This window comes from Apaloderma vittatum, unplaced genomic scaffold, assembly GCF_000703405.1.
Source record: "Apaloderma vittatum isolate BGI_N311 unplaced genomic scaffold, ASM70340v1 scaffold35005, whole genome shotgun sequence".
Lineage (NCBI taxonomy): Eukaryota > Metazoa > Chordata > Aves > Trogoniformes > Trogonidae > Apaloderma > Apaloderma vittatum.
In genome coordinates, this window is record NW_009718310.1 from 5,151 (window position 1) to 29,701 (window position 24,551).

At 48.6% G+C, this 24,551-nt stretch overlaps 1 protein-coding gene across 1 annotated transcript in view; it reads left to right on the top strand.

Moving 5' to 3' along the window:
* The window catches only part of ZBTB40 (zinc finger and BTB domain containing 40), a 25,700-nt gene that overhangs the window by 580 nt on the left and 569 nt on the right, over window positions 1–24,551 (top strand). The window contains exons 2-15 of the mRNA XM_009870198.1: window positions 1–196; window positions 819–952; window positions 6,731–6,926; window positions 7,466–7,608; window positions 12,543–12,735; window positions 14,634–14,767; window positions 15,750–15,918; window positions 19,150–19,560; window positions 20,050–20,256; window positions 21,055–21,219; window positions 21,673–21,887; window positions 22,461–22,623; window positions 22,952–23,038; window positions 24,005–24,225. The exon at window positions 1–196 is cut by the window's left edge and continues 1 nt beyond it. Coding sequence (XP_009868500.1) covers window positions 1–196; window positions 819–952; window positions 6,731–6,926; window positions 7,466–7,608; window positions 12,543–12,735; window positions 14,634–14,767; window positions 15,750–15,918; window positions 19,150–19,560; window positions 20,050–20,256; window positions 21,055–21,219; window positions 21,673–21,887; window positions 22,461–22,623; window positions 22,952–23,038; window positions 24,005–24,225 — 2,634 coding nt within the window. The remainder of the gene's footprint in view (window positions 197–818; window positions 953–6,730; window positions 6,927–7,465; window positions 7,609–12,542; window positions 12,736–14,633; window positions 14,768–15,749; window positions 15,919–19,149; window positions 19,561–20,049; window positions 20,257–21,054; window positions 21,220–21,672; window positions 21,888–22,460; window positions 22,624–22,951; window positions 23,039–24,004; window positions 24,226–24,551) is intronic.

Consider the following 24,551-nt stretch of genomic DNA (forward strand, 5'->3'; position numbering starts at 1 on the left):
GATGTTTCTCCTTCTGGCCAGGAGCTTCCTGTGAATCACACCTGGGTTCACCAGGATGCGATGTCAAGTGACTCCAGATCCCTCCAGGAAGATTCAGAGTCTCCTTCTGATCAGCCTGCCTGTGCCGAGCAGGGAGGCTGTGTGGGAGAGAAGCTCGCTGAACCTCTGGGGGAGAAAGGAGGAGCGAAGGATTTAGGTGAGACTTTACAGGTCCGGGCACATCGTTACCTCTTATCACATTGACACAATGTTTTTCTGTTATGAGGGATCTTTTCTTCCATGTTTGTTCTTTTTAGTTTGCCCCGGGTTGAGAGCAGCACCAGCATGTACCTCTTTTCTGCAGGGACTTTGTTCCTTTGGCAGCGTGCAGTGCTCTCCTTTGGCCTTTGCAGTTTCTTCACGCTCGCCACTTTAGCAGAGCGGCAGCGAGCAAAACTCTTCTTAGCTGTGCCTGTGATTGCATCTGACGTACAGTGGGATCTGCATTAGTGCAGGACACGAGGCTGATAAGGCAATCTGTATAACAGTAAGTGAACAGAGTTGCCTCCTAATGCTGCCTTATCCTTTAAACTCCTGTTCAGCGTGGGAGGAAAACGGAGGCTGTACTGGGTTTAAAACAAATGTTCCATTTATAACTGGTGTTAAATAAACTGTTGGTTTTCCCTCCAGGCTGCGCAATATCTTTAGAAGGGATTTGTGAGTCACAGTTTCCTTATTATAGCCAACGTGCTGGTTACAAACTGAAGCCTTTCAGTCACATCGTGCTTTCTGTGAATCCCTTCAATTAGGAAATAACTCATCTTGTTTCTCTCACGCAGCAGCAGAGAGCAAAAGCTGTAAACTGGATTTCTTTCTTCAATATGAAAGTGTTTTCTCTGAGGCCCTTTCTGATGCCCGAGCTGTGCTGAAAAGACTAGAAGAGTGCAGAGAAATTGATGCCTCTCAAAAGGAGGTAGGTGTGTTTACCTGGGTAATGAGACAAGTGTTTTCTTCACCCTGCTGAGGGCTAAAATAGTTTGTGCCCTGTTTAGGAAACGGTTTCATGGGCATCTGGGGCTCTGGCTCTGGCAACACGTGCTTACCTGAGCAACGCTCCGGAGAGAACCATCTGTAAGAGCAAGTTGCTCATGCATGTAGGTGAAGAAGTTTATGTCTTGCCCTGAAGACGTCTTCATTGTGTTGTAGGAGAGCTCCAGCGCTGATTTCTCTTCTCTTGTTTATGGCATTTGCATCGAGAACTGTATCGACTTGTAAACTACTGACATAAGAGATCCCAGAATAGACTCCCTGAGCCCTCAGCGAGGGCTCGCTGCGGAGCGTCTGCTCTGCTCTGCGTACGGCAGGCTGCTCGCAGGGAGCAGAATGGGGGGGTTACAGGTGCCGCCCTGCGGCGCTTCTCCTGGCGATGTGCTGCTTTAAAAGCAGTCGTGGCTGATGAATGGTGCTCACGCTACTGTCGAAGGGGATGTTTGAGGGGATACTCTGGGCTCTGAACAGCAGTAGCTGGATACCAGCTGTTGTACCGACTCGGAGCCACCACGGAAACAGCAGTTACAGCCGTATTGGTGTAGAGGTGGTGCAGGAGGACATGGAGCTTGGAAGTGATTGTGGTGGGTCCAGGAGGGCACTTGTGCTGGCTGCATGCTGCTGTGCCACCGCAGGGTCTGCGAAAAAAGCTGTGGCCACTGTGGAGTGAGGATGGGTTTGTAGTTGCTCTCCTCACCCTGGCTGTTTGTGATAGAGCATTTTTCACACCAGGCTGCATGAACTGCCCTGTGTACCTCTTCAGGATGTGGAAAAATGAGAGTGTGACTATTTTATGTGCTGGGTCTCCACTTGCTCTGTGGTTATCTGACCTTTTGAAACTGAAGAAATACTATTCCCTATGTTGGGGGGCTGTGATGCTCTCTAGGCTCCCATGTGTTTGCTGGCTCAGGAGCCGTCTGGGTTCAAGTCACTACATCTCTCTGGCACCAGTATGACAGTGGGACATGGGGCTTTTTGGCTTTGGTGGCATTCTGCTTTTAAAAACCCAATGCAACACCTTTATTAGGAAAAAAAACCCACGTATGGCAGCAGGAAGGAGTATTCCCTTGACTGAGGAGTGCAGGTTTCTTTCTGACAGGCCCTTAAATGTTCACAGAGGGAAGCCCCTGTTCCCTTAGCTGCTGATGCTGTTCAGCCCTTAGTGTGCTGAGCTTAACATCTCTCGGGCCTTAGGAGGCGAATGTGGGTCCTAATTTGTGTTTGTAGCAGCAAGCCCAAGCCTGGCTGGTTTGATGAGCACCTATGAGTGCATTGCTCTCAGCATGCCTGCGTGCCTCGAAGGATTAGGTTTTATTACGTTTATTCGTCGCCCTGATCAGAAAAATACGTCAGGTTTAAGGCTTTGTCTATTCTGCACGTCAGCGACTGGAGCAGAGCTGGGGAGGGTGCTGTGCAGTGTGGATGGGCGCTGCCAGAAGGGATTTGGCAGCTCCGTGCCCCCGTGCCAGCAGGCATTGCCTGTGTTGGCGTGCCTTCCCTCGCCTGCTCCGGCTGCCTCCGCGGTCGCAGGGCAGAACCACACCTGCGGAGTGCCTGGGCAGGCGAGCTGCCTTCCTTCTGCCCTGCTTAAGAGTCCCGTTTTCTACTGCTTTGTAGTAACTCTTGATTCATGTTTCTTCAGCACCTCCAAGACCCAGCGGGTAAGGTTTGCAGACCCGTGCCTGGCCCTTTGTGCTCCCGAATGAGCTGTTGCAGCAGGAGCCAAGCGAGAGGTTGTGGAGCTCGGAGACGGTTCGGGTGTCTGACTGCAGAACGGCAGCTGGACAATTTTTCTGCAGCTATAAATAAAAGCTGAATAAATGAGAAATGGATTTTCTTTAAGCCTTCCTGAAAAATCGCTTCTCAGCTGTGACAAGCATGACAAGTGTCGGCCCCAGGGCAGTGGGGGGGAGACAGACTGCAGCCTGTTGTAAACAAGGGCTCAGCCAGATCTGTCCCTCTCTGAGCTCCCCTCTGGGACAAGCAGGACCTGTTGGCACCGGCACCGAGCCTGGGCTCTGTTTCCAGCAGTGAGTAGCTTTCTCCCACACGGGCCTGGTGTTTTCTCTGGGAGGAAACACACTGCTGTGTTCTTAAAGTCGTGCTTAAAGTGCAAGTACAGCTCCAAAGAGCCCAGCTCGGGATGCGTAGTTAAGGCTGAGATTGTGCCAGTGGTAGACATCAATAGTTGTTTTTTTTTTAAAAAAATAGTTTTCCCTCCTTCATTCCCCACTCCCCTCCCTCTTTTTGTGTTGTTTTTGCCAGTCATTTGCTTGAAGTGTCTTAGATGCCTTGGGGCAAGTAAAAGTCTGGAAAAAAAAGCTCTGGAAGCTGGAGAGATGTCGTTTCTTTGCACTGAGCAGCCTCGCGGGTGTGCTTGCCCTGCCATGGGGGAGATCTCTCATGCCCCATGCGTGTGCCTCTTCTGCTCAGGAGCCTTTTGTGGGTGGCTTGTCTCGCTAGGCAAGCAGCGATGTGTTTTAGAGAGCAAAGCCTGGCCAGCGTGGGTGTTTTGCAAACCTGCCTGTTGACGCTGAGGCTGTCCTGATGGTTAGGCTCCTCTCTTTTCAGTGGGATTTTGCCTTGGATTTAGCCTCTGGATTTCTATTCCTGTGCTTGTGAGCTCGTCCTTGCACGGGTGCCTTGTCCCCCACAGCGCTCCTGTCTGCTCCCTTCCAGCGTCACTGCCTTATTTCCTGCTACCTCCAGTGGCGATTCCTTAGGTTGTGGGGTTTTTCCCCAAGAAGGTTTGTGGTGCAGGGCTTATTTTTGGGAGAGCTATTGCTTCTCTCCAAGTTTCATGTCGTGTTCTGCTCCCTGGGCTGAAGAATGCAAATGAGTTGCTTTTCTGTTTAGGGAGATGTGATTTTTGAGGGTGGTTTTTGTTTTAGAGTCTCTCTGTGTATCTCACATAAACTATTCCTATCTAATTTGGTTCTGACTTGGATGAAACCTGCCTGGAAATGAGAACAAGACTGAAATTGCAGTAATTTGGGGAAACGTAGAAGAGCTTTGCTGGTGTCAAGTCTTATCTTCCTGTGCTCTCTTAGAGAAACTCAATTCAAATTATTACACAGCTCATTTGTTCCCTCTACTACCGGGTTCAGATGAAGTGGGGAGTGTTGATTCTCCCATGTAGAATGAATGTCACTGTGCTTGTGGATCATTTCCATTGCCTATAGGCCTGTCCAATTATTGTCGTCCTTCGTTTGCAGCTGCAGGGATTTCTGGAAGTGGCAGAAGAAAGAAGTTTCCCGTTATCTTGTGCATCCTGATTAGGAGTGATAGGTTTGAGGTTTTATTTTGTAGTGGCAGAGATGGAGAATGTGTGGGGATTTTTTTTGCCCCCCTGTTCTGGTGTACTTGTGTGGGAGTTTGGGCTGACCTTTTGTTCCCGTTGTGTGCAACAGGCAGGGGTCCGCGTTCTCCGTCGAGTGTTGCTGGTACTGAGCTGTCTTTTGTCAGTCATCTACAAAGGCAGGCTTGAAAGAAGAAAAGATTGCTGAACCAGGGATGGGAACGTGGTTTTTCTCTGATTATTCTATGCGTGGTGAGAGTTGACTGACTCGGTGGTGTGGCCGTAGCCTCTCTGTGGTCCCTGTGTGTAGAGCCAGTCCTTGTGCTGGGGAAGATGTGAAGATGATACAGAGGTAGGAGACCTTTACCTGCAGAAATTCCTGTTCAGAGCTTGCCTGGGGGCTGCCGTGGAAATGGGGAGGTTCGAGATGAACCGTGAGGGCTGTTCCATGGCGTGTGACCAGTGGGGACACTGAGTTAGGAGTGGTGTTGCCACCAGAACTGATGGCCTCTGCTAGGACCAACCTTCTTGGTGAACATTGAACCTATCTGATGGCATAACTCACACTTAAGCCAGGTCTTGACTTGATTTCCCTGCTCAGAGAGAAGACTGAGCAGTCTCTTGCTCCAGTCTGGAAGCTGGATGTGTGTTAACTTGTGCCAGTTTGGCCATGAAGGGTTTTGCAAGTGTTCCAGGCAGTGGAAACCTAATGGATCAGGCTATAATGCATGGGCACATTATAACTAAGTGGAAGCTGGGATTCCAGCTATTATCAGTATTTCTCCTTGTTGTTTTATTTTTTTTTCCCCCTAGGATCTTTGGGAATTGCTAGTGCTTCAAAGTAAGTCTAAAATGCACTATGTGCTCTTTCAAAATGATGCTAAAAGGCTGTTGTTCCCACTGAGTGATGTGTCCGAGGAAAGGTCTTCCAGAAAGACTATAAATAGCAGAGCCTTTCAGTTTCTGAAAACTCATTTCCATTAACCAAATCCATGCACTGAGAAGGGATGTTACCTGGAGCTCTGGCTAGCAGCACTCTGCTGATTTTAATTTAAAAAAAAAACAACCCCAAACCCAAAGATTAAAAAGAAAAAAATACTGCGACAAAATATCGCAAGTTACTCTTCATCCATGTTAGGAAAACCACGTATTTGGCAGGGTGCTGAGCACCTTTAGGATGGTGAGAGTCGAGACATTTTGTCATTTACGGGATCGTTTTGATCTGGAAGGGGCCAAACCTTGAGAACAAATATGATCTGGTTATCAAGCCTTGTTACAAATTAATGTTTGCGTTAAAAAAAAAATAATAATACTTTTAAGCTTGTTCTCCAGCACGTCTGCGGCATCTCCTTTCTTCCTTTATAACAGAACCCTTCATGTCCACGTCTCTCTGTTCAGCAGCAAAAACGCCGTTAGCGGCTAACAGCTGGGACTCCTGCAGCTCCCCCTCTGTGGATACTCTTTGCAATAGGTCATCGTGCTGTCACGCTGCCCTAATAGATGAGCACTTACACCTGCTAGGAAAAGCAAGTCCACTATCCCCCTGGTGTGGCCCCAAGCAGTTGCATTCAGTCTTTTTATCCTAGAAATAAAAATGACAATGACAGCAGAAAATGGCCGTTCTCTCTCTGGAGCTGGGCTAAGCTCTCCACTTCAAAGGTACTTTTATAGCATCCCTGGAGTCTCTAATAAAGGATGCCTGCTCTGAAAGGCTGGCATCTCTCCTGAAGAGCTGGGGAGCGTGTGTCTTCAGGGGCAATATTTACAGCGTTAAAGGGCTCCAGGGAAATGGGAGCTTAGTTCTTTTCCTTTTATTTCCATAACTGCACGGGCATGTTTGCCTCTGGTTGTTGTTTCGGGTCACTGGAGTGGATTTTGGAGCTCTGGGCCTGCTGAGAGCCCATGACACGCGGTGTTTGTGTGCCTCCTCTCCAAAGCTTTCTCTGGGAGACACAACTCTGCTGTGACCAGAGGATGGAGACTCCTGAAAATGCCACTTAAATTCCCTCTGCTTTCTGTGCAAGTGATCTCTCTCAGTTGTGCAGTGAAATCTCGTATCCCCTGCCCAGGCTTCCAAGGCAATGGTGATGAAACCATGTTTCATTTGGTCTCTTAGACTTACTGGCATTGGACTGTTGGTGCTGGAACCAGTTCCACCTTTGTGGGACTTGCTGGAAAGGCTCCTTCCTGGGGCCGCTAGCTGCAGACCAGAGCTTGAGTTCAATGGTGTGTGTCTATTTGTCATTTTTTTTGTTGTTGTGGGTTTGTTTGCTTGAGTTTTTTTGTTTAGTTCATTTTTTTTGTCCCCTGAACAAAAACCCCAGAATTCTGCTTTTTGTGTTGGTTTGCACAGAGCAGCTGACTCCGTTCTTAAAACCTTCCTTGCGTTTGCCTGCTCTGTCGTAGGCTCTGGCTGCGTGTCTGGCAGAGGCGGGGGAACAGTCAGTGTTCAAGAAGCTGCTGAACAAAGTGAAGGATGCTCAGACCCTGGAGGCTCAGACCCTCGTGTCTTTGCTGAAGCTGTTTCAAGACGTGAATCCCAAGCTGAGAGTGGCTTTGCTGGAGAGGGAACAGGATGACAGCGAAGCCGTGCAGCAAACAGGTAGAGAATTGGGTGCAGTCTCTAGCAAAGTGAGTGGGCAACCTTACAGACAAAGCAGGTCTCCAGAAACCCTGTATCCTTTCTTGGAGGCAGGAGGTTAATCTTAATCACGTGCTGGCCGAGATCCTGAAGCATTTCTGTCCCGCAGCAGCAGGGTGCGGGCAGCTCGGGGCTCTCCCCATCGCTGCCTGGAGGGCTGGATCGATGGCTGCGCAGCCAGTGTGAGTCAGAGCCCAGCTGAGCCTCGGGATTGAAAGCTCCTTTCTTAACTCGAGTCTGACACAAAGCAGTGGCCTTGCAAACCTGGTGTTAACCTCCAGCTTGCTTTATGGCTTTGTGCTCTGTTAGATAAATGAGACGTTTTCCTTTCATAGAGTTTAAAGAGAATAGTAAAGTGGTTTTCCTCTGCTGCTTGTGCTTGGGATGAGCTTTGCTATTCACTTAGATCTTTGACAGAGTCTCACTCACTTCAGGAGCCTGTCAGTTCCTTCAGACTGACTTGTTTCTTCTCTTGTGTTTCTGAATCCTTTTCCCTCTAGAGAGTGCAGACGAGGGAGAGACGCTGACCGCTCGCTTGCTGGGACGCAGAGAGGAGCTGATCCAGAGCGTGACACAGCTGAGCCCCATCGTGGAGTTCTTGAAGGCAGCAGAAGAGGGATTCCTGACTGCCTTGGAGAAGCGGGTAAAAAAAAAAGTCTGAAATAAGGAAAAGTCTGTGAGTGAGGGGGTCTCTGTGTGTGTATCTGCAAGGCAACGTCTTGGCATGGTTTGCCGAGCGCTGTGCTAGCCTCGCCTGGCAACTGCACCTGCCTTCCTGCACAGCACGGGCTGCACGCGTGGGTTGTCTTGGGTCCTTCTGTGCTGAACTGGGGGAATAGTGAAAGCTGAAAGGCAACCTCAAGGCAGGGATGAACAGTGCCTGGCGCAGCCTCAGACTTGGCAAATGGAGCCTGGGGCAGAGGAGGTGCTGGTACTCCCTATAGGCCCTGAAGATGCCTTTTTGTGGCTCCGTAGTGGAGTTTGGTTTCGGCGGAACCGCTAATACCTCTGTGTTGCCTGCTTGCCAGTTGTGTACGTGGTCATCAGCTTGCCTTTCAGCTGACTCTCTCAGCTTTAACTCTTTCATTCAACTCATTTGTCACACAGTTACCTGCAGGAGTAGTGCATCCACTGTCTGGTTTTATTTATTTTATTTACTGCTTTTCTTTTAGAGCGTTGAACGCAGCGGTTGTTGGGGAGGTCTGTTGCTTTCCTGTAAGCAATTACGTTATGTATGCTAATTTGCAGAAGCCATAAAGGACAAAATGTTGTGTATAACCTGCTTTCCTTTGTGTTTTGGGGGGAGTTTGCTATACCCTGCCTGTGCAGCTGAAACTTGCAGGGTGCCTTAGCGTGCTGCGCTCAGTACGCAGCTTGCAGACCTCCTGTCCTAGTTTGTCACATCAGTTAGTTCCCCTGACACAGGATTATAGTAAGTGGAAAGCGCTGTGGTGACGTTAATGATGTCTGCTTTCTGTCTGACTGAGCCTGACCAGAGCCACAACAGGTGGGCTGAAGACCTCTGCCCATCTCGTAAATCCCTCGATTAACATCTTGCTCACTTGCACACGGTCTCTGGTCCAGCGTGGAGCATCTCCAAGCGTGGCCACAGCTTGGTGCAGGAGAGCCAAAAAGGTGCTGCCGACAGAGGCACCCGCCTTGTCCTCGTGGTCTGGGCTGTGACTGGCAGCTGATGAATTTTCCCTTCTGAAAGCAACGTGGCTGAGCCTGGAATGGGGATGTGAGAGGAGAGAGCGGAGGGTGAGCGTATCAAAGGACTTGGCGTCTGCTGGAGATATTGTCGTTGTCAGCAGAGACCTGGGTGAGGGTACCTGGAGCTGAGCTTCTGGCTGTGAAAGCTGCATCACCAGTGGGGAGATCAGGATTTTTCGTATTTCTCTCTTCATGTTGCTTTGGGGCCTTTCTTTTAAAGGCTGCACCGTTGCCCTGCATTCTTCTTTTTGTCTCCATGAAATTCAGTAGTTAAAATGCAGCCATTTTTTTATCTCCCCACTGAAAAAAAGCTCAAAACAACCCAACAATAAAGGAAAACTGTTCTGCCATCATAATTCTGCTCCTTGGGCACAGGATACAGCCTTTAATTGCATCATCATCATCATGTACTGCGGTACTCCTGCCCTGTTTAGTGAAGGGATAGAGTTGTTCAGTATTTCTTTTTGTCCTCTTCAGTCACTCTAAGGTCCATTTGCTGCAGAGCTTCCAAACCCTGCTCCAAATGCAAAATCCTCCTCTCCATGGGATCCCTTCATACTCTTGTTTTAGCCCACAGGTTTCCAGCAAATAACAAATATGTTTGAAGAACGATCCAGTGAGACTGGGTGCGGAGCTTTTTCCCTGCTGTGGCACAGGAAAATAAGGCACAAATCACCAATTGTAGCCTGACCTTGGAGGGTTGCATTTTTTTTATTTTTATTTTTTTCCTAGGCTTGGTTTATTTGTGGTTCTCCCTCTGGCCCCGGACAAGTGGGAAAAGTGCTTAATTATTTCAGAAGTTAAATTGATTAAAGCGCTGGGCCTGTGACATATGTGCAGTTGAGATCTCTAGTGTCTCAGGTGCGGCACTGGGAAAAATGAGCATGGAATTAGCAGCCACCTCTGAAGATTTTGTCTTACCTGATTGATCCAGCGTTGCACTGGAGCTCTGGGCTGGCAGAGGTAGGGTCTAGCTCTCCAAGGGTTCATAAAGACGAGGTTTCTGTTTTTCTCCTCGCAGTCACTGCCTCATTAGCTACACATTTATTCAGCAAGACAAGCGTGAGTTTTACGTGGAACAGCCTTTTTTCTAGGCAACTGGGTTCTTTCTGTGCCTGGCCCAAGCTGTGCACAGAGCAAGTCTCATTTTCTTTGCTGGAAAACCAGTACCTGATGTATTGTGAAGCCTCTTTGTAAATCCCTGTTTTTCTGTGGAACTTTTTACTGGACATTTCTATTTTTTGAGTGCTTTACTGTCAAGGACTGCACAAGCAAATTACTGGCCAGTGCAGGAGCGATCTTAACTGGATGTGCTGGGGACCAGGGATGTCCTGCTGCAAGCAGAACAGGGGGGATGTTTTCTCTCTCACCCAGGGTTGTCAAAAAGAGCCTCAATGTGTCAGTGCTGCATCTCCCACTGCCAGGGAGTCCTCACTTGCCTGGAAGCAGTGGTAGGTTACAGCATGAGCTCCCCAAAGGGATGATTCTCTTGGACCCTTTTTTGTGTTCTCTTAAAAGAAGAATTCAGACTGAGCCATCCAGAGTCAGCTCAGTGAGAATTAGATGGGAGGATATGTCAGCAGGTTCACTAACAGAGTTTTGGCTACAAAAGGACAGATCTTTTAGAAATGAGATAAACTCATTAATGAGATCAGCCGCTCAGAAGAGCGCAGGAGGAGCTGTTGCATTAGTTTCTTTTATGTTAAAGGTAGGAGAACTGTCTGAAGTTTGCATCCTGGATGAGAGAGGAGAATTTGTATGAGAAGTTGCAGAACTTGAGTCAATGAATAACTTAGAGTATTAGGATCTGCAGGAAAAGGCAGGTAAGGAAATGTACTTTAGAAGCACAAAGAGAGTCCTGCGATATGTCAGGCTGCTGGGCAGCACAGCCTGTACCGAGACAAGTAACAGACGTTTGTGTGGTCAAGTAAAGAAAAAGAATAATTAGAAGAGATGACCCTCAAACTCATGACTAAGCCTGGGGACAACTCCAGGAGAGACACAGAAACAGAAATTTCCTCCAGCTGAAGTGAAACCACAGCTCAAAGGGCATCCCCCAACAGACTGGAAGAGCTGACATCTGTGGTTATGAGGATGACAGCAAGGTTTATCACTGTATTTTCCAAGTTGACCGTGGTCACTAACAACCGATGACCAGGGCAGATGTGTGAGAGAGGGAAGCAGCTCTCTGCTTGCACAGAAATATGTGTTGGAACAGGCTGGAGGGTGTGTGCAGCTGCAGCGCTGCGTGTAAGCAAAAAAAATGGGATTAAATGCAGAAAGGGTGCCCAAGTAAATTGTTTCTGCCTGACCTGGAATCTTTATTTAATGAGATAAAAATGGGTTTTTCTGCCTCGATCTAAAGTTGCGCAAAGCATTTGAATTTCATGCGAGGAAATTGTTAAACTGGAGGAAGTGGTGATATTGAAAAAGGCTGTATCTTATTGGGAGATAACCACAGATTGTGCTGACGGCAGGACTGACAGGCTGGAGCAAGGTTACTGGTGGGATTCTTGGCACTTGCTTAATATTAATGCTGATGTTATTGACACAAAAATACCAAAGCATGCTTGGCAAAACTTGCTGATAAGCAAAACTGGCATCTTTTTGTCCACGCAGAGGAGGATCTGCAAGAGGGAGAAGAATTACGTGGCGGCAGAACTAAGTCGTGAGAGTTGAATGACGTGATAGTATGAAGTGCAGGGCGTGCGTTTAGATGGAGTGACGAGAACTCAGGGTCATGGCCTCGTCTGAAATTTCTGCGTGTGGTTCCAGTCTTGTTGAGAAAAGAGGAGTTCGTGTTGGAGCAGAGACAGATCTGCAGTCGCAAGATCCAGGGGAGTGGAGAAGCTATTTTATGAGAGGAGCTGCCTTATTTAGACAAGTGAGATGAAGGCTGAGAGGGAATGTGATCGTGCTCTTATAAAGAAATTGGAGAGAAAGGATAGAGTAAACACCTCAGAGAGTTTAGAAGGATTTCTAAGCACAAAGATAATGTTGGCACATGAACAAATGGGTATACGCTGGCCATGAATAAATTTAAGCTGAAAATTAGAAGAATCAACAGGGGAGTGAGACTGTGGAAGAGGTTTCCAGCCAGGAAAAGGAGCAAAAATGTAACTAGTTTTAGGACAGGTCTTAATAATTTTATTAATGGGACCGTGTCATCTAGTGCTGAGGACAGCAGGGAACTGGACTGGTGACCTACAGAGTTTCTGGCAGTCCTATGTTTCAAATGTTTGGGAATGTAGTGTTTGCCGAGAGCAGGTCAGCCTGTATTTGTCAACTGGCTTTCCCTCACATGAGCCTTGTAGGTGTTGTACTGGCATATTAGAGCTTTTCCAAGCTCTGGTGTTTGCATGTCACATAAGAGGTGTCTCCTGTGGCCTCGTCACATTAATTAATAGGATGCTTATTTAAATAACGAGAGTCTTTTTTCTTCTTTTTTTTTTTTCCTGTCTTTCGATGACAAGCAGAAAAATTGGGGAGACAAGGGAAAAGAAACTGCCAATTTAAAAAGTATTTGCTAAAAATATTAAATGAAATGTTGTCCTGAACCGTGTCTTTAAGTCTATTTCCTTTGAAAAAAAAATGGTTTTTGCTTGTCAGACGCTTCCAAGAATGAGACTTGATGGAAGAACCCACTAGGGTAGTTTTCAAGGTGACACATGTCAGATATACCCGGGACGTGTTTAGATGTTCCTTTGACAAGCACCCCATAACTCCTCCCTGTTAATCAAATTAGTAGAAGCAGTGGATATGAATTTATTGCAGTACTGAGATATTGTTCCTGTTTCTCTGATCTCGATTCAGAGTTTGTAGGAAGCTCTCATAAGCAGGTTTTTGGCTCTTTCTTTGTCACAGGTGGTTTTGGATTGCTGTGAAGGCAGCTCGCGGAGGGAAGCCGTGGACAATCTGCTCAGGAAGGTGGATGAAGAGAAAACCCTGAAAGCAGAAAGTTTGGTCAAACTTCTGGGGGCTGTGAAAGCGTCATTCCCTGGCCTCCACCTTCTGCTTGACAGCTTGGTGGCAACAGCAAACATCTCTGATGGCAAAGGTATGGGTATACTAAGCTTTAGAGCTGGAGGCTCGGTTCAGGGAGTTGCCAGGAAGTTTGGGTGCTTGCCTGGACTTGAACGTGCTCTTATGATCTTACTTCAGTGTAAGGGAATGGGATGTCCATTTTATTCAAACCAAAATGGTCTGGGAGCTCTGAGTCCCTGCTTTGCAATGAGATGAGCAGGGTGGAGCAGAAGCCTGTTGGGCTCCTTCTTTGGGTTTGACACTGATGGGCTAGAAACTAGGAAGTCACCTCTAGGAAACAAGAGAACTGTTCCCTCCAGCGTCAAATTACTTTTGGTTTGGGGTCACTTAAAGCAGCAGCAATGTATGTCTGCATAATAAATAGAACTGTTTTCACATAATAAATGCTTCATAGCTGAAGGCATCATTGCCAAACTCTGGTCCATTGGTGACTTTAACTTATGGTACTTGCTGGCTTTGAAATCAAATACCTAAAGCTTCCCCAAAGTCATAGATGCCTTGATGTTAAATACAGACAGTGTCTTACCTGGCTGCTATCTTTGTGAATTCCTTGTGATTGAGGAAAAAATCGTGGGGAAAACTTAGTTGGGCCATGCCCTTTTCCTTGATCCAGGTGACATTTCTGCACATCGTGGTCACTGGCGCGTGGTCTCCTGTGTGGAGCAGAGTTGTGCTGATGGGAGTTGTACGCTTAGTGTCCCCGTTAGATATTGTCTTTGACAGCTAATCTCCTTTTTGTTTCAGTGGGATTTAGTGTATGTTACCTGCCTGTGATGGTTCAGGGATTCATGAGTCCTCACCTTTTGGCTGGTGGGACAGCCCTTCCAAATTTGGGTGGGTTTAGGCACACCCCTGAGTTCGATAGAGAGGCAAATTTCACCAGCTCTGAAGTCGCATAAAAATTAAAACCTAAATTAACATGCAGTGAAATGTAAATGAGCGTTTAATAGAAAGCAAAACTGTGCTCATAATGCTGATAATTTCCTCTGTAGCAAACATTCCCGACAGGCAGTTGGCTTTGTCATTTGTTAAGCACGATTGCTTGCTTGAAACACCAGACTCCCAACATAGTTAATTATCTAGTGGTAATACTCGGTTCAAGGAGGAGCGTTCATTAATTGCACAGAGCTGAATCGCCTCAAATTGCAGCTCGAACAAACAGAAGAACAAATATTTCTTAGCGTGGAAATTAAGAGGGAGGGAATAATGATTTGAGCCACTGACAACGGCCTTTGATGGCCCGAGCTGTCCTGCTAGCAGAAGGACATTTGGGACAGCGGTGCAGGGCATTCTCTGCTCATGGAGCTCCCTTGGTACAGCAACAGAGCCAAGAGAGCATTTGTAACAGCTCAAATCTGTGTAATCAAAGCAGAAACATTCCGCTGGGAGAAGGGAGGAAATATTTTGATTTATAAGCCATCTCCTGATCCATGTGGGGCACATCCAAGTCATGCCTAAACCCCATCAGATGGAAAGCACGAGTTTTAGTGGAGGTCTGCGTGAGGCCGGGGCTATCCTCGGATGAGGCAAATTGTGCCTAGGAATGCCTGTTTCTCTGCAAAAGGCAGGATGGGATGTCTGTAATCTGGGAGAGAAGAAATCCTGAGTCGTGGGAGAACCATGCCTGCCTTTTGAGGTTGTCACTGTCTTTTTCAGCAGCATGCTTTGCAAAACCTGATCTCCTCACTTGAAGTTATACAAGCAACAAGAAATGAGCTCTGCTAGGGTTTTATGGTGGGTGTCAGCGCTGCAATTCGTATAACCAGTAGTTGTTTGCTGTTTCCTATGCCCTAAAGAAATCACTCCTGTTATAACAGCTCCGCTTCAGGAGTGCGCTGGACAAAGCTAAAACGAAGCTGAGGCCTTCAGATTTGTCTTCTTAAATACGTTCACTTTTATTTTCGCCTTCAGTGGCCACCAGCGAGAGCACAGCCATTGAGATCATCCTGCGGCACAGCAAGCTGATCTCGGAGGCCATCGAGCAGAGAGCAGACCTGGAGGGACTGGCTCCGGGCGAGGCAGGACTCGCAGAAGCAGTAAAAGAGGTGTGAGGGGATGCTCGTGGAGAAAACGTGGTTCAGGGCTCAGAGGGTGGGCAGGCCATAGCGTGCACTGAAATAGGGGACACCACTTCAGGGTGGGGAAGCCCTCAAAAGTTGAAGATGACCTTGTGCTGAAGTGAAAGTGTGTTGGGTGTTTTACGTAAATTCTGCAGGAGTCTTTCACTAAAAGAAATCGCCAGTCACGTTTTTAGTTGGTGGAAATGTGGGGATTCAAACACAGCAAAAACTGTTTCAGCTCTGCAAGGGTGCTGAAGTCCTAGAGTAAGCAGAGCTGCCAGAGTGGGCTTCCATCTGAGCTGTTTGCTCCAGGACGTAGGGAAATGAAATGCTTCTAGAAAATGCCCTGAGGATGGCACAATTGTGTGGCATCACAGAGTGTCTTGCTTGTTGTCCTTTTGATAAGGAAAATGGACTGTGTTGGTAGCAAACTGGCCTTCTCCACCAAGCAGTGTGCAGTTACTCGTTCCTGTTCTGCTTAGCTACTACTAGTGATTTGAAAGGGTAAGGTACGTATGGGCATGCACAGATCCTGTCCTTGGTTCTCCTTGCAAGTGGCTGGCTGAAGGAGATTTGGATTTGGAAGGGAGAGGAAAGCCCTGGATGAGCTGTGTATGGAAGACAGGTTTATGAATTAGGTGAGCTCGTAATGCTGTAAGGCATCGAGGAACTGCTCTTTCCATGGAAAGGTGGGTTTAAGTGAGCTAATACCAAAACAGAAAGTCTGAAAATGTAATTTGTTGTAATTTTTTTTAATCTGGAAGTTCTGTCACCTCATGCAGAGACATTGGTTGAGGGGCAAAACCTGCATGGAAATGAATTTCTTTTCTGGTTTCTCAAAGCAAGTTCCCAGCAGATGAATTAGAGATGAATTAGAGCAGATTAGAGCCCTCCTTCCCAGACCATCTCGACCTTTCACAGCCCAAAATCTCTGTCATGTGATGTTTTCTTCTTGTTACTTCTCCAGCTACTGAGTATTTCTGCTCAGAAAGAAAGTTCAGAGGCCTCCTTGAAAGCAGCTCTGAGCACAGCTCAGGAGAAGTCTGTCCCGGCCATCAAGATCTGTCAGCTGCTGTGCAACGTCCACGAGTCCTTCCCGGACTTACAGCCAGTGATGCAGGAGCTGGGACATGTGGGTAAGAAAAGAACAGGCTTTCATGCTTGTCTTGTGCAAAGATGACCATGATAGTACAGTTTGTAGTCCTAGACTATTTTCTGAGTCAATTTTCTTTTAGTGCCTTAATTTGGTCTTGCTGTGTATACACTTTACAGAGAAATGACCCCTGTGAGGGTCCCACAGCAGTAGGGGCGTGTAGTGTGAATGAAACATGTGCAGGTAAGTTTGGTGAACTCCAGAAGCGATAACCGTGTGTGAGACCCTGCCCTGAGCTGTGGGATGTTTTCCAGCTGAGCCAAATTCTATCTCTGCATCCATCATTTGAAGGAAGAATGCTGAACAGAATTTGGGGCTTTAATGAAAAAGCTAACAGAGGGGCAGGAGCTAACTGCAGGTTTGCATTCTTTTGAAAGGGATGCAAATGTGACTTGCTTATTCTGTCTGCTCCTGTATATTTTTATTGCATCGTGTTTCCCAGTGCATCCAGCTGCTTTGGGCTGCAGAGCCCGCTGGGATGTACACAGTGTGATTTTTATCCAAGCACAGGCACTGGTGCAGCTCAATCCATCCCTGTTTACTCTTGATGCCAGAGCTCCTTAGCTCACAGCACAGCGTGGAAATACCAGCAGATTGCTAGGTAGTCAGAGTAAGCAGCTTGTTATTAATATCTTGGTTTTAGGAGTAGAAGATTTAACTGCTTTGCCTGAAAATTTGGGTCGAGGCCATGATCAGGTTTTTATGACTAAACACAAGTCTCATGGCTTTCACACTCGCCATCATTTTGTGTTTGATGGCAACAGGCGAAGACAAAAAGTTCCCCATGTGCTGGGAGAGGGCAGAGAGTGACCTGCCCCTAGATCACTCTCTGCACCCTTAGGTCATTCTTGAGCAATGAGGAAACGCCACTGGGGTGAGAGGTGGGACTGGGTGACTGGGGGCAGTGCACGTGTTGGTGAAATCGAGGATCGGGATTACTGCTCTAGCTGTAGGGCTCAGAGTGTGGCAGCACATGCGCTGCTCCCCTTTCTTGACTCTGTGGCCTTAGTGGCCTCCCTGAGAGATGTCCTACACTGTCAATCCACTATTTATGCCTGGTTCAGATCTAGGTCTTGTCTTCTAAATCTGCCAAGAGCCGCCACTAATCCAGCTGGCTTTTTCACCCAGTTGTGGCTCTGTTGAGGATTTCCAGAGAAAAGGCAGTTCCTTCTCATCTGCCATTCCTTCTCTGTCTCCTTCCCATGCTGCAGGCACTTGTCCCGCTCCCTTTGACCCTGTCTGACCAGGGCTGATGCCCTGGTGACTCTGGAGGAGGTAAACCAGCAATGATTGCTCGTGCTTGTGAGTGCGGAGTCCACCTTTGCTCCTGGACACTTTGCAGTGCTTTACCAGCGAGGGACTTGGGGAATCAGCTAGATTGCTCTGGCAGATGCCTGCCTCTCTGGCACCAATATCAAAGCGAGCAGACTGCTGTTACTAAGTGTCTTTGCAAGGCTTCAAGCCAAGGTTGAGACGAAATCAGGCAAGAAGCGACATCAGAAACAAGAGCCCTGGAAAAATGGTATTTACTTGGCAAAAGCTTATATTCTGTATGAGGTGTCCAGAGGAGGATTGACAGTTAGCAGCCTCTTTTTGGCATCCTGCAGATCTTTACACTGAACTTCTCTATCTGAATTTCTAGACTGTTCTGCTCAGCTCTGATACCGCTGCTCACCAGCCTTAAACGTTGCAGGTGGCCTTATGGATCAAGAGCCGTGTGGCTCTTGGCACGAGATATGAAGGATAACTGTGGGCCTCATGTTTGAGAGATGTGAGCTTCCACTTGAAACAGAGGAGAGCTTACATTTCTGAAGAACATGTGTGCTGCGTCGAGGTGTGTGCAGTTTGCATTTCCACTTGAAAGCAACAGCTTTTACATCTCTGCTGCAAAAAAAGAAAAATTCAAAAAAATAATCTGATACCTAATTTAGGTGAGCTGAAGCTCCTGGAAAGCATTAGGCATCCCTGCGACAGAAACTGTCTGCGTCCATCCCCAACCACATTCAGCATCATCAATGTAATGAGTTGGTTTCTTTGGTGGAGGTACAATATGAAATCTGTTGTCTTCTCCTTGGGTCCCTTCTGCAGTTGGAACACTTTCTCTCTGGGTAGCTGGTGCTTGTAAGAACGAGGATCGGCTCTTCCAGCCAACTCCGTAACCTCCTCTCTAGCCAGCTGCTTTTCAGGTCTATGCACAGTCACTTCTTGGGAGATTGTTTGTCAAGATACGCCTCACTTTCAGATTTCTCACAGAAGTGTGTCAGGAACTCCAGCAAAAAGGCTTTTCTGGTCAGTTTTTCTACCTTGATGTATTCAGGGGTTCATGGGTCATCTCTTGACATGCTAAGATTTCCAGTTCTGTTGGAATATGTCACCTGGTTTCTAGTTGTTTGGAAATCCAGGGCAATATCATCCTCCCTGAGCAGTATTTTTCTGAACTCTTCCCATAGCAAAGAAGGCAGAAATGAAGTTTGCAACCACAGGCTGAATTTTCTGTGCATTGGCAAAAGAAGTCTGCACTGGTTTCCATGGCCACACAATTGCTTGGTTCTCATTATAGCAAAGAAGCCAAATATATCTGTTTGTATTTTGATTTCTTCCATACCTACCTTCCCTGTGGGTCTTTTCTGTGGAATTTTCCAGCTTGTGCTTTTTGAGATGATGGTGATACTGGGACTCAGAAAAGCATTAGACTTTCTAAGAAATGAGCGTAATGAGCAATTTAAATACCTCAGGGCCCTAACCAGAAGACTCAGAAGGGTCGTAGTGAGATTATCTGTTCTCTTTCAGAGAGTTTGCATTTGGAAAGTGTTCCTTAGATTTCTTGTGATTAATAGCTGAATAACCACTCTCAATGGCAGACTTAGACAATATCATACCTGAGGCTCAGCTCTGTGAGCTTTTAAGCACGGCTGTAACTTCATGTATCTGAGCAAGGCAGATGCTTGGAAGCAACAGTTGTTCTTATCTGAGGAGTAAGGTCTTTGGAGAATTTGGCCTTGGCTTTTGCTATCTCAACCAGCCCCTGGTATGTGTGGGTGAAAGAAATTGAAGGACCACTTTTCCAAGCATTGTACCATGCATGGTCGTGGCCACCTTTGGGTGTTGCCGTGCAGGAACAACTCTGAGTTGGAGCACTCTGGAGGTGGAAGACCAAGGGGCTGGTGCCTGGTCCTGTTGGTCACCTCTGAAACAGGAATTACTATTTCTGTAGGTCTCTTGACTGAGGGAAATGAGGAGAAACCTGGAATCAGGAAGTGGAAAGTGAACAGTGAATCCCAAGTTGAAGCTCTGGACAAAGATGAAGACAAGGCGGGAGGTGCCAGTGCCAAGGAACTGGAGGAACCCCAAGAAAAATCTTCTTCCAAGAAGACTTTTGTCTGCAAAGCCTGCGATAAGACTTTCCACTTCTACTGCCGCTTGAAGGTGCACATGAAACGTTGTCGAGTGGCCAGGGGAAAGCAACTCCAGTGCAAGGAGTGCAGCGAGGTCAAATCGACAAAGAAGGATCTGGAGAAGCATCAGCTGGAGGTCCACGGCGTGGTGGGGATGGCCAAGAAGAAGAAGAAGAAGCGGCTCCCTGTGGTGTGTGACATCTGTGGCCGAGAATTTGCTCATGCCTCAGGTAGGGTTGGTGGGAACGGGGGTGTTTGGACAGAAGTCTGGACAGTTTGATAAAGTGATAGTCTGAAGTCTCCTCCTCCTCCCTGCAGCTCTGGAAGCGCCGCGTGTGAGAAATGCAGCTCATCTCATTTCTCCTGCCCCACTGAGCACAACCACTTTCTGATTAGCTCTTCCCTAATTGGTTTTCCACATGACTCATCAAGGAAAAGTGGGGCTACTGGCAAATTTAAAAAGCCTCCAAAAATAATCAAGCTGTTCCAGTTCTGTGGCTGGTTTAGCAGCACGGGTAATAGGAGTTGAGTCTCTTTTGCACTCCTCTGTGGCACCTCACAATATCCTGGTGGACCTCTGGTCTGGAGGATGCTGGTGGACCCATGGTGTGGGCTGGTAGACCTCCAGGTTGGGTGGGACGGTGCCTCTGCAGCAGGGTCAGGCAGGGCTGATGCCGGGTCCCACCACGGCCACGCCGGTGTCCCACCTCCCTCCCCAGGGATGCAGTACCACAAGCTGACAGAGCACTTTGACGAGAAACCCTTCTCCTGCGAGGAGTGCGGCGCCAAGTTCGCGGCCAACTCCACGCTGAAGAACCACCTGCGGCTGCACACGGGGGACCGGCCCTTCATGTGCAAGCACTGCCTGATGACCTTCATGCAGGCCTCAGCCCTTGCCTACCACACCAAGAAGAAGCACGCTGAGGGTGAGTCTTCCTCATGGGAGCCCAGCCGTGGGCTTAGCTTGCTCCATCCACCTCTTTGTGCCCTATTCCTTCATCTGCCTCCTGGCTGCTTCCCCCATCCTTTGGAGGGACCAAGGCTGCTCCCAGATCTCCATCACCTGCACGATTTGGCCCACAGTTCCTCACTCTTGTCTTTCCCCCATCCTCTTCTCCAGGTCCTCTGCTTAGCCACCTAATTAGCAGTTTGCTCTCCATTAAGGGGATCTTCTTCTGCCTTCCTTGTTTTTCTCCGGAGTAGCTCCTCTGTGTCCCCTCACATCAAGACTCCTGTGATGCATCCTCCTCCCTCTGGTTAACCTGTTTTTTCCTGTCCCTCCTGCTGGCTGAATAACACACAGTTTTTCATGCCAGTCCTTCTCCTGCCCGTACACTCAGCTCCATGCCCTGCTGGGCCTTAGACATGCCTTTTCCAGCTCATGGGCACAGAGGATGCATCACTGTGTTCGTAATAAATACACTCAGCTGTGTTTCCCACTGGTGCACGGATGCAATGCAGTTGGGCGATTAATTTTGAATGTGAAATGCTTCGTCAAAAAGTGTGCAGTATTGCCAGATACTTGAGATTTCATACTCCCTGCGCAGGTGTGGTTTTCACCAGCACCTCTAGGACCTTTTTGACCCAGCGCTGAGATGCTGTAGGCTACCCTAAGAAAGCCAATCCACTTTACAACCTCTTCCCTCTCCCTTTGAAATTAGGCGTAGTCCAGACAGAGCTCCTGCCCCGTTAGGTGCAGGCTCTCACGCTGGCTGTCACTGCAGGGAAGATGTACGCCTGCCAGTACTGCGACGCCGTGTTCGCCCAGTCCATTGAGCTGTCGCGCCACGTCCGCACTCACACGGGGGATAAGCCGTACGTCTGCCGGGAGTGTGGGAAAGGCTTTCGCCAGGCCAACGGGCTCTCCATCCACCTCCGGACCTTCCACAGTGAGTGTGGCCACCTGCATGCCCAGCTCTGGTAGCCCAGCCCACGAGGCACGGCTCCTGCGAGCTCACGGCAGACCCATCTGTGTCAGCAGAGGCTCGTGCAGGTGTTGCTGGTGCCTGTGGGCTGGCTAGGTGTCTCACAGTGGGATTTTTCCCTCCTAAGAAAAGCAAAACTTTAGTGCTTCGATACACTATTCCAAAAAAAAAAAAAAAAAGTGACAGGGCTGGCTTCCAGCAAACCTCAGACTTCTGAGAACCCACCCCAGGAAGCTGTAAGTAAGCAGGAGCAGCAACATCTGAATGCAAAAGTCCAGGGCTAGTTTTCATCTGGGAAATACCAAGCATTTCTTTCCCTTTTATTTTCTCCCTCTGTAAATTCCCCTCTTAATTTATTTTTTTTTCCGCTTGATTTCTTTGCCCCCTGTGCTTTTCGTCGCATTTTTGGGGTGGCAGACATCGGAGATCCCTACGACTGCAAGAAGTGCCGGATGAGCTTTGCCACCCTGCAAGAGCACCGCAAGCACGTCCACGAAGCCCACGCCCGGGAGTACCACCCCTGCCCCACCTGCGCTAAAGTCTTCAGCGCCCCGTCGCTCCTGAAGCGCCACATGGTGACCCACGTTGGAGGAAAGCCCTTTAGCTGTGAGATCTGTGACAAAGCTTACCAGGTGAGCTGGTGAGACAAGGATTTGGTCTCCTGTGCTAGAGGTTGTCTGCTCTTGTGCCAGGATATCTCTGACCGTGAGAACGGGAGTGTGGAGCAGTTTGTCGTCCATAGGGAGAAGCAGTTTTCCGTAGGAAAAAGGCAGATCTGTGGAGAGTGATGGGCAGTGACTACAAAGGGCCACATACCTGCCTGTCTGGATGCTCAGGAATCTCTTTCACCTAAGTTTCTAGCTGCTAAGAAGTGCAGGAATAAAAACACTCGTGTTGCAAGTGGCGTGCCTCAGTGGGAGTGTGTGTGGGGGCACTTTCCTACAAGGAAACGAAAATTCACACCAGAAAGGCCTGCAGGGAGTGAGATGAGAATGAGGGATTCAGCGGTGTTCAGCAATTCAGGGGCAGTGGAGAACTGGGAGTGATGTGTTAGTTCTTGTCCTGTGAGAGAATGAGCAGGTCTTGTACCTGCCGAGCACAGCCCCTCTGTCCTCTGTTGCTTTCCACACAGTTTTTTTGCTGTCATGAAGCCCCTGGAACAGGGGCACTGGATTGTAACCATGATTTGATCCTTATCATTGCAGCAGTTGTCAGGGTTATGGTATCACAACCGGACCCACCACCCTGATATCTTTGCAGCTCAGAATCATCGCTCCTCCAAGTTCTCATCCCTGCAGTGTAGCTCCTGTGACAAAACCTTCTCCAGCACTGCTGCTCACCGAAAACACGTCAAGGCAGAGCACACAGGTAATGGCCCATTCGTCAGCAAACGAAAACAAGTGGTGATTGCTGGTAGAGAAGCAACAGTAATAACTCTAATAGGACGAGGTTGCATATGCCATTTACCTACAAGTCACTGTAAATTCTTTGTGTTCTGTAGCAGTTGCCCTTCTGGCAACTCTCATCTCAGTGTCTTGCAGCTCACTTGCTCTTAAGGGCCTCTTCTCCTGCCTTTTCTCCAAACATGTTCCTCATGTCTGTATGCATGTGTGCTGTTGCTAAAGAGCTCTCGTCCAGAAGGTCTCTTGTAAGAGACCTGGGGCGCACTTTTTTCTGTTCTTGGCTTTGTTTGCAGATGTGAAGTTCCACGAGTGCGAGACGTGCAAGGAGCTCTTCCCCACACTGGCTCTCCTGCAGGTCCATATGAAGTGCAGGCACTCAGGTCTGTTACATTTTCTGATGTTTCTTTTAGTCGTGACAATTACTGCTCCTCTCAGTGAGAGATGTCTAAGCAGAAAGTGCAGATGGATATGGTAAGGAAGGAGAGTGTGAGGAAACAGAAAATATGGATGGACTTGGGAGAGCATTTGGTTTAATGGGGCTGTGACGTGTTTGTTAAGCTTCTACAGCCGTTGGAGTCAAAAAGGGATCTGGATTTGCTTGTTGCAGCGGAGAGGAGAGATAAGTGCAGGTGAGGAGATGCCAGCATAGAGAAATGAGGAACTGGAACCTCGAGTGTTGGGATTTGAGGAGGGTAAAGCTAATGGGAGGCTGGAGAGGAAAAAAAAGGGAGTTTAGCACCAGAAGGATCAGAGGGAGACCTGGACTTGGGTAGATCATGTCAAGGGCCTTTTGATGAGTGGGCGAGCTGCAGCAGTACCCTGAGGGCAGAGTGCTCTGGCAGCAGCCCAGATGCTACAAAAGGTGGATCATCAGGGCAGTGCATGGACTAGCAGGATCGGAGATGGATCAGGAGATGTTGGAGGGGGCAACTGACAGCAGCCCGGAGAGTGGGGAAGGAGAAGACCTAGATGTAGCTGTCTCTGAGAGGAGAGAGCCCCTGGGGCATATAATGGGTTTGCAGTAGCTGAGCCACGAGGTGCAAGCCAGGCCAACAAAGAGCAGTGCTGGATGGTGCAAGAGGGAGAAGAGCTGTCTGAGTAGGGACAGCAACAGCTGCCATCAGATACAGCAGCCTGGTTTCTGAATGCCAGGGAGCTAGAGCTGAAACAGATCTGAACAGCCACAAGCTCTTCAACAGGCAGTGGTGTAGCCAGAAGGGGCACGGGTACAGACTGTGCCCAGGGGGGTTTCAGCCCTGCGTGCCGGGGCCGTTGGCAGCTCCCTGCTCCCTTAGGCTGGCCCCGGCCATCACAGCCCACGCTCAGGGCAGTGCTTCTCCCCACAGGCTCCCGGCCATTCCGCTGCTTGTACTGCTCAGCATCCTTCCGCTTCCCAGGGGCCCTGCAGAACCACGTCACCAGTGAGCACTTCAAGCAGACGGAGAGCACCTTCACCTGTGAGCTCTGTGGGGAGCTCTTCCCCTCCCAGGGCGAGCTGGACGGGCACTACAGCACTGAGCATCCCAAGGTGGTCTTCTCCCAAGCCACCACGGCCCAGATTGTGCAGGTAAAGACTGTTGTGTGCTGCAAACCCTGTGGTTGTTCAGCCATCCTCCCTCTTCAACCCTCTTGGTCTTCCCAAATCTACCCTGTGACTGCTGTCACTTTTTCTGCTCCCTGGTTCCCCCCTTCTTAGAGGGGTCCAGGATGCAAGCCTCCTGGCCCACAGTGCTCTGGGATTTCTGTGCTAGTGTGAGGTGGGCTCGCTGGAGGTGAAGCAGCTCAGTCGTAGTTTTCAGAAGCTGAGGAGGAGGGACTGATAGTGAGTGCAGAGGCGCCAGGTTACTCCGAGGCTGTTTCTTTTGCTGGAGGCCAAATGCTGGGCTTGAACCC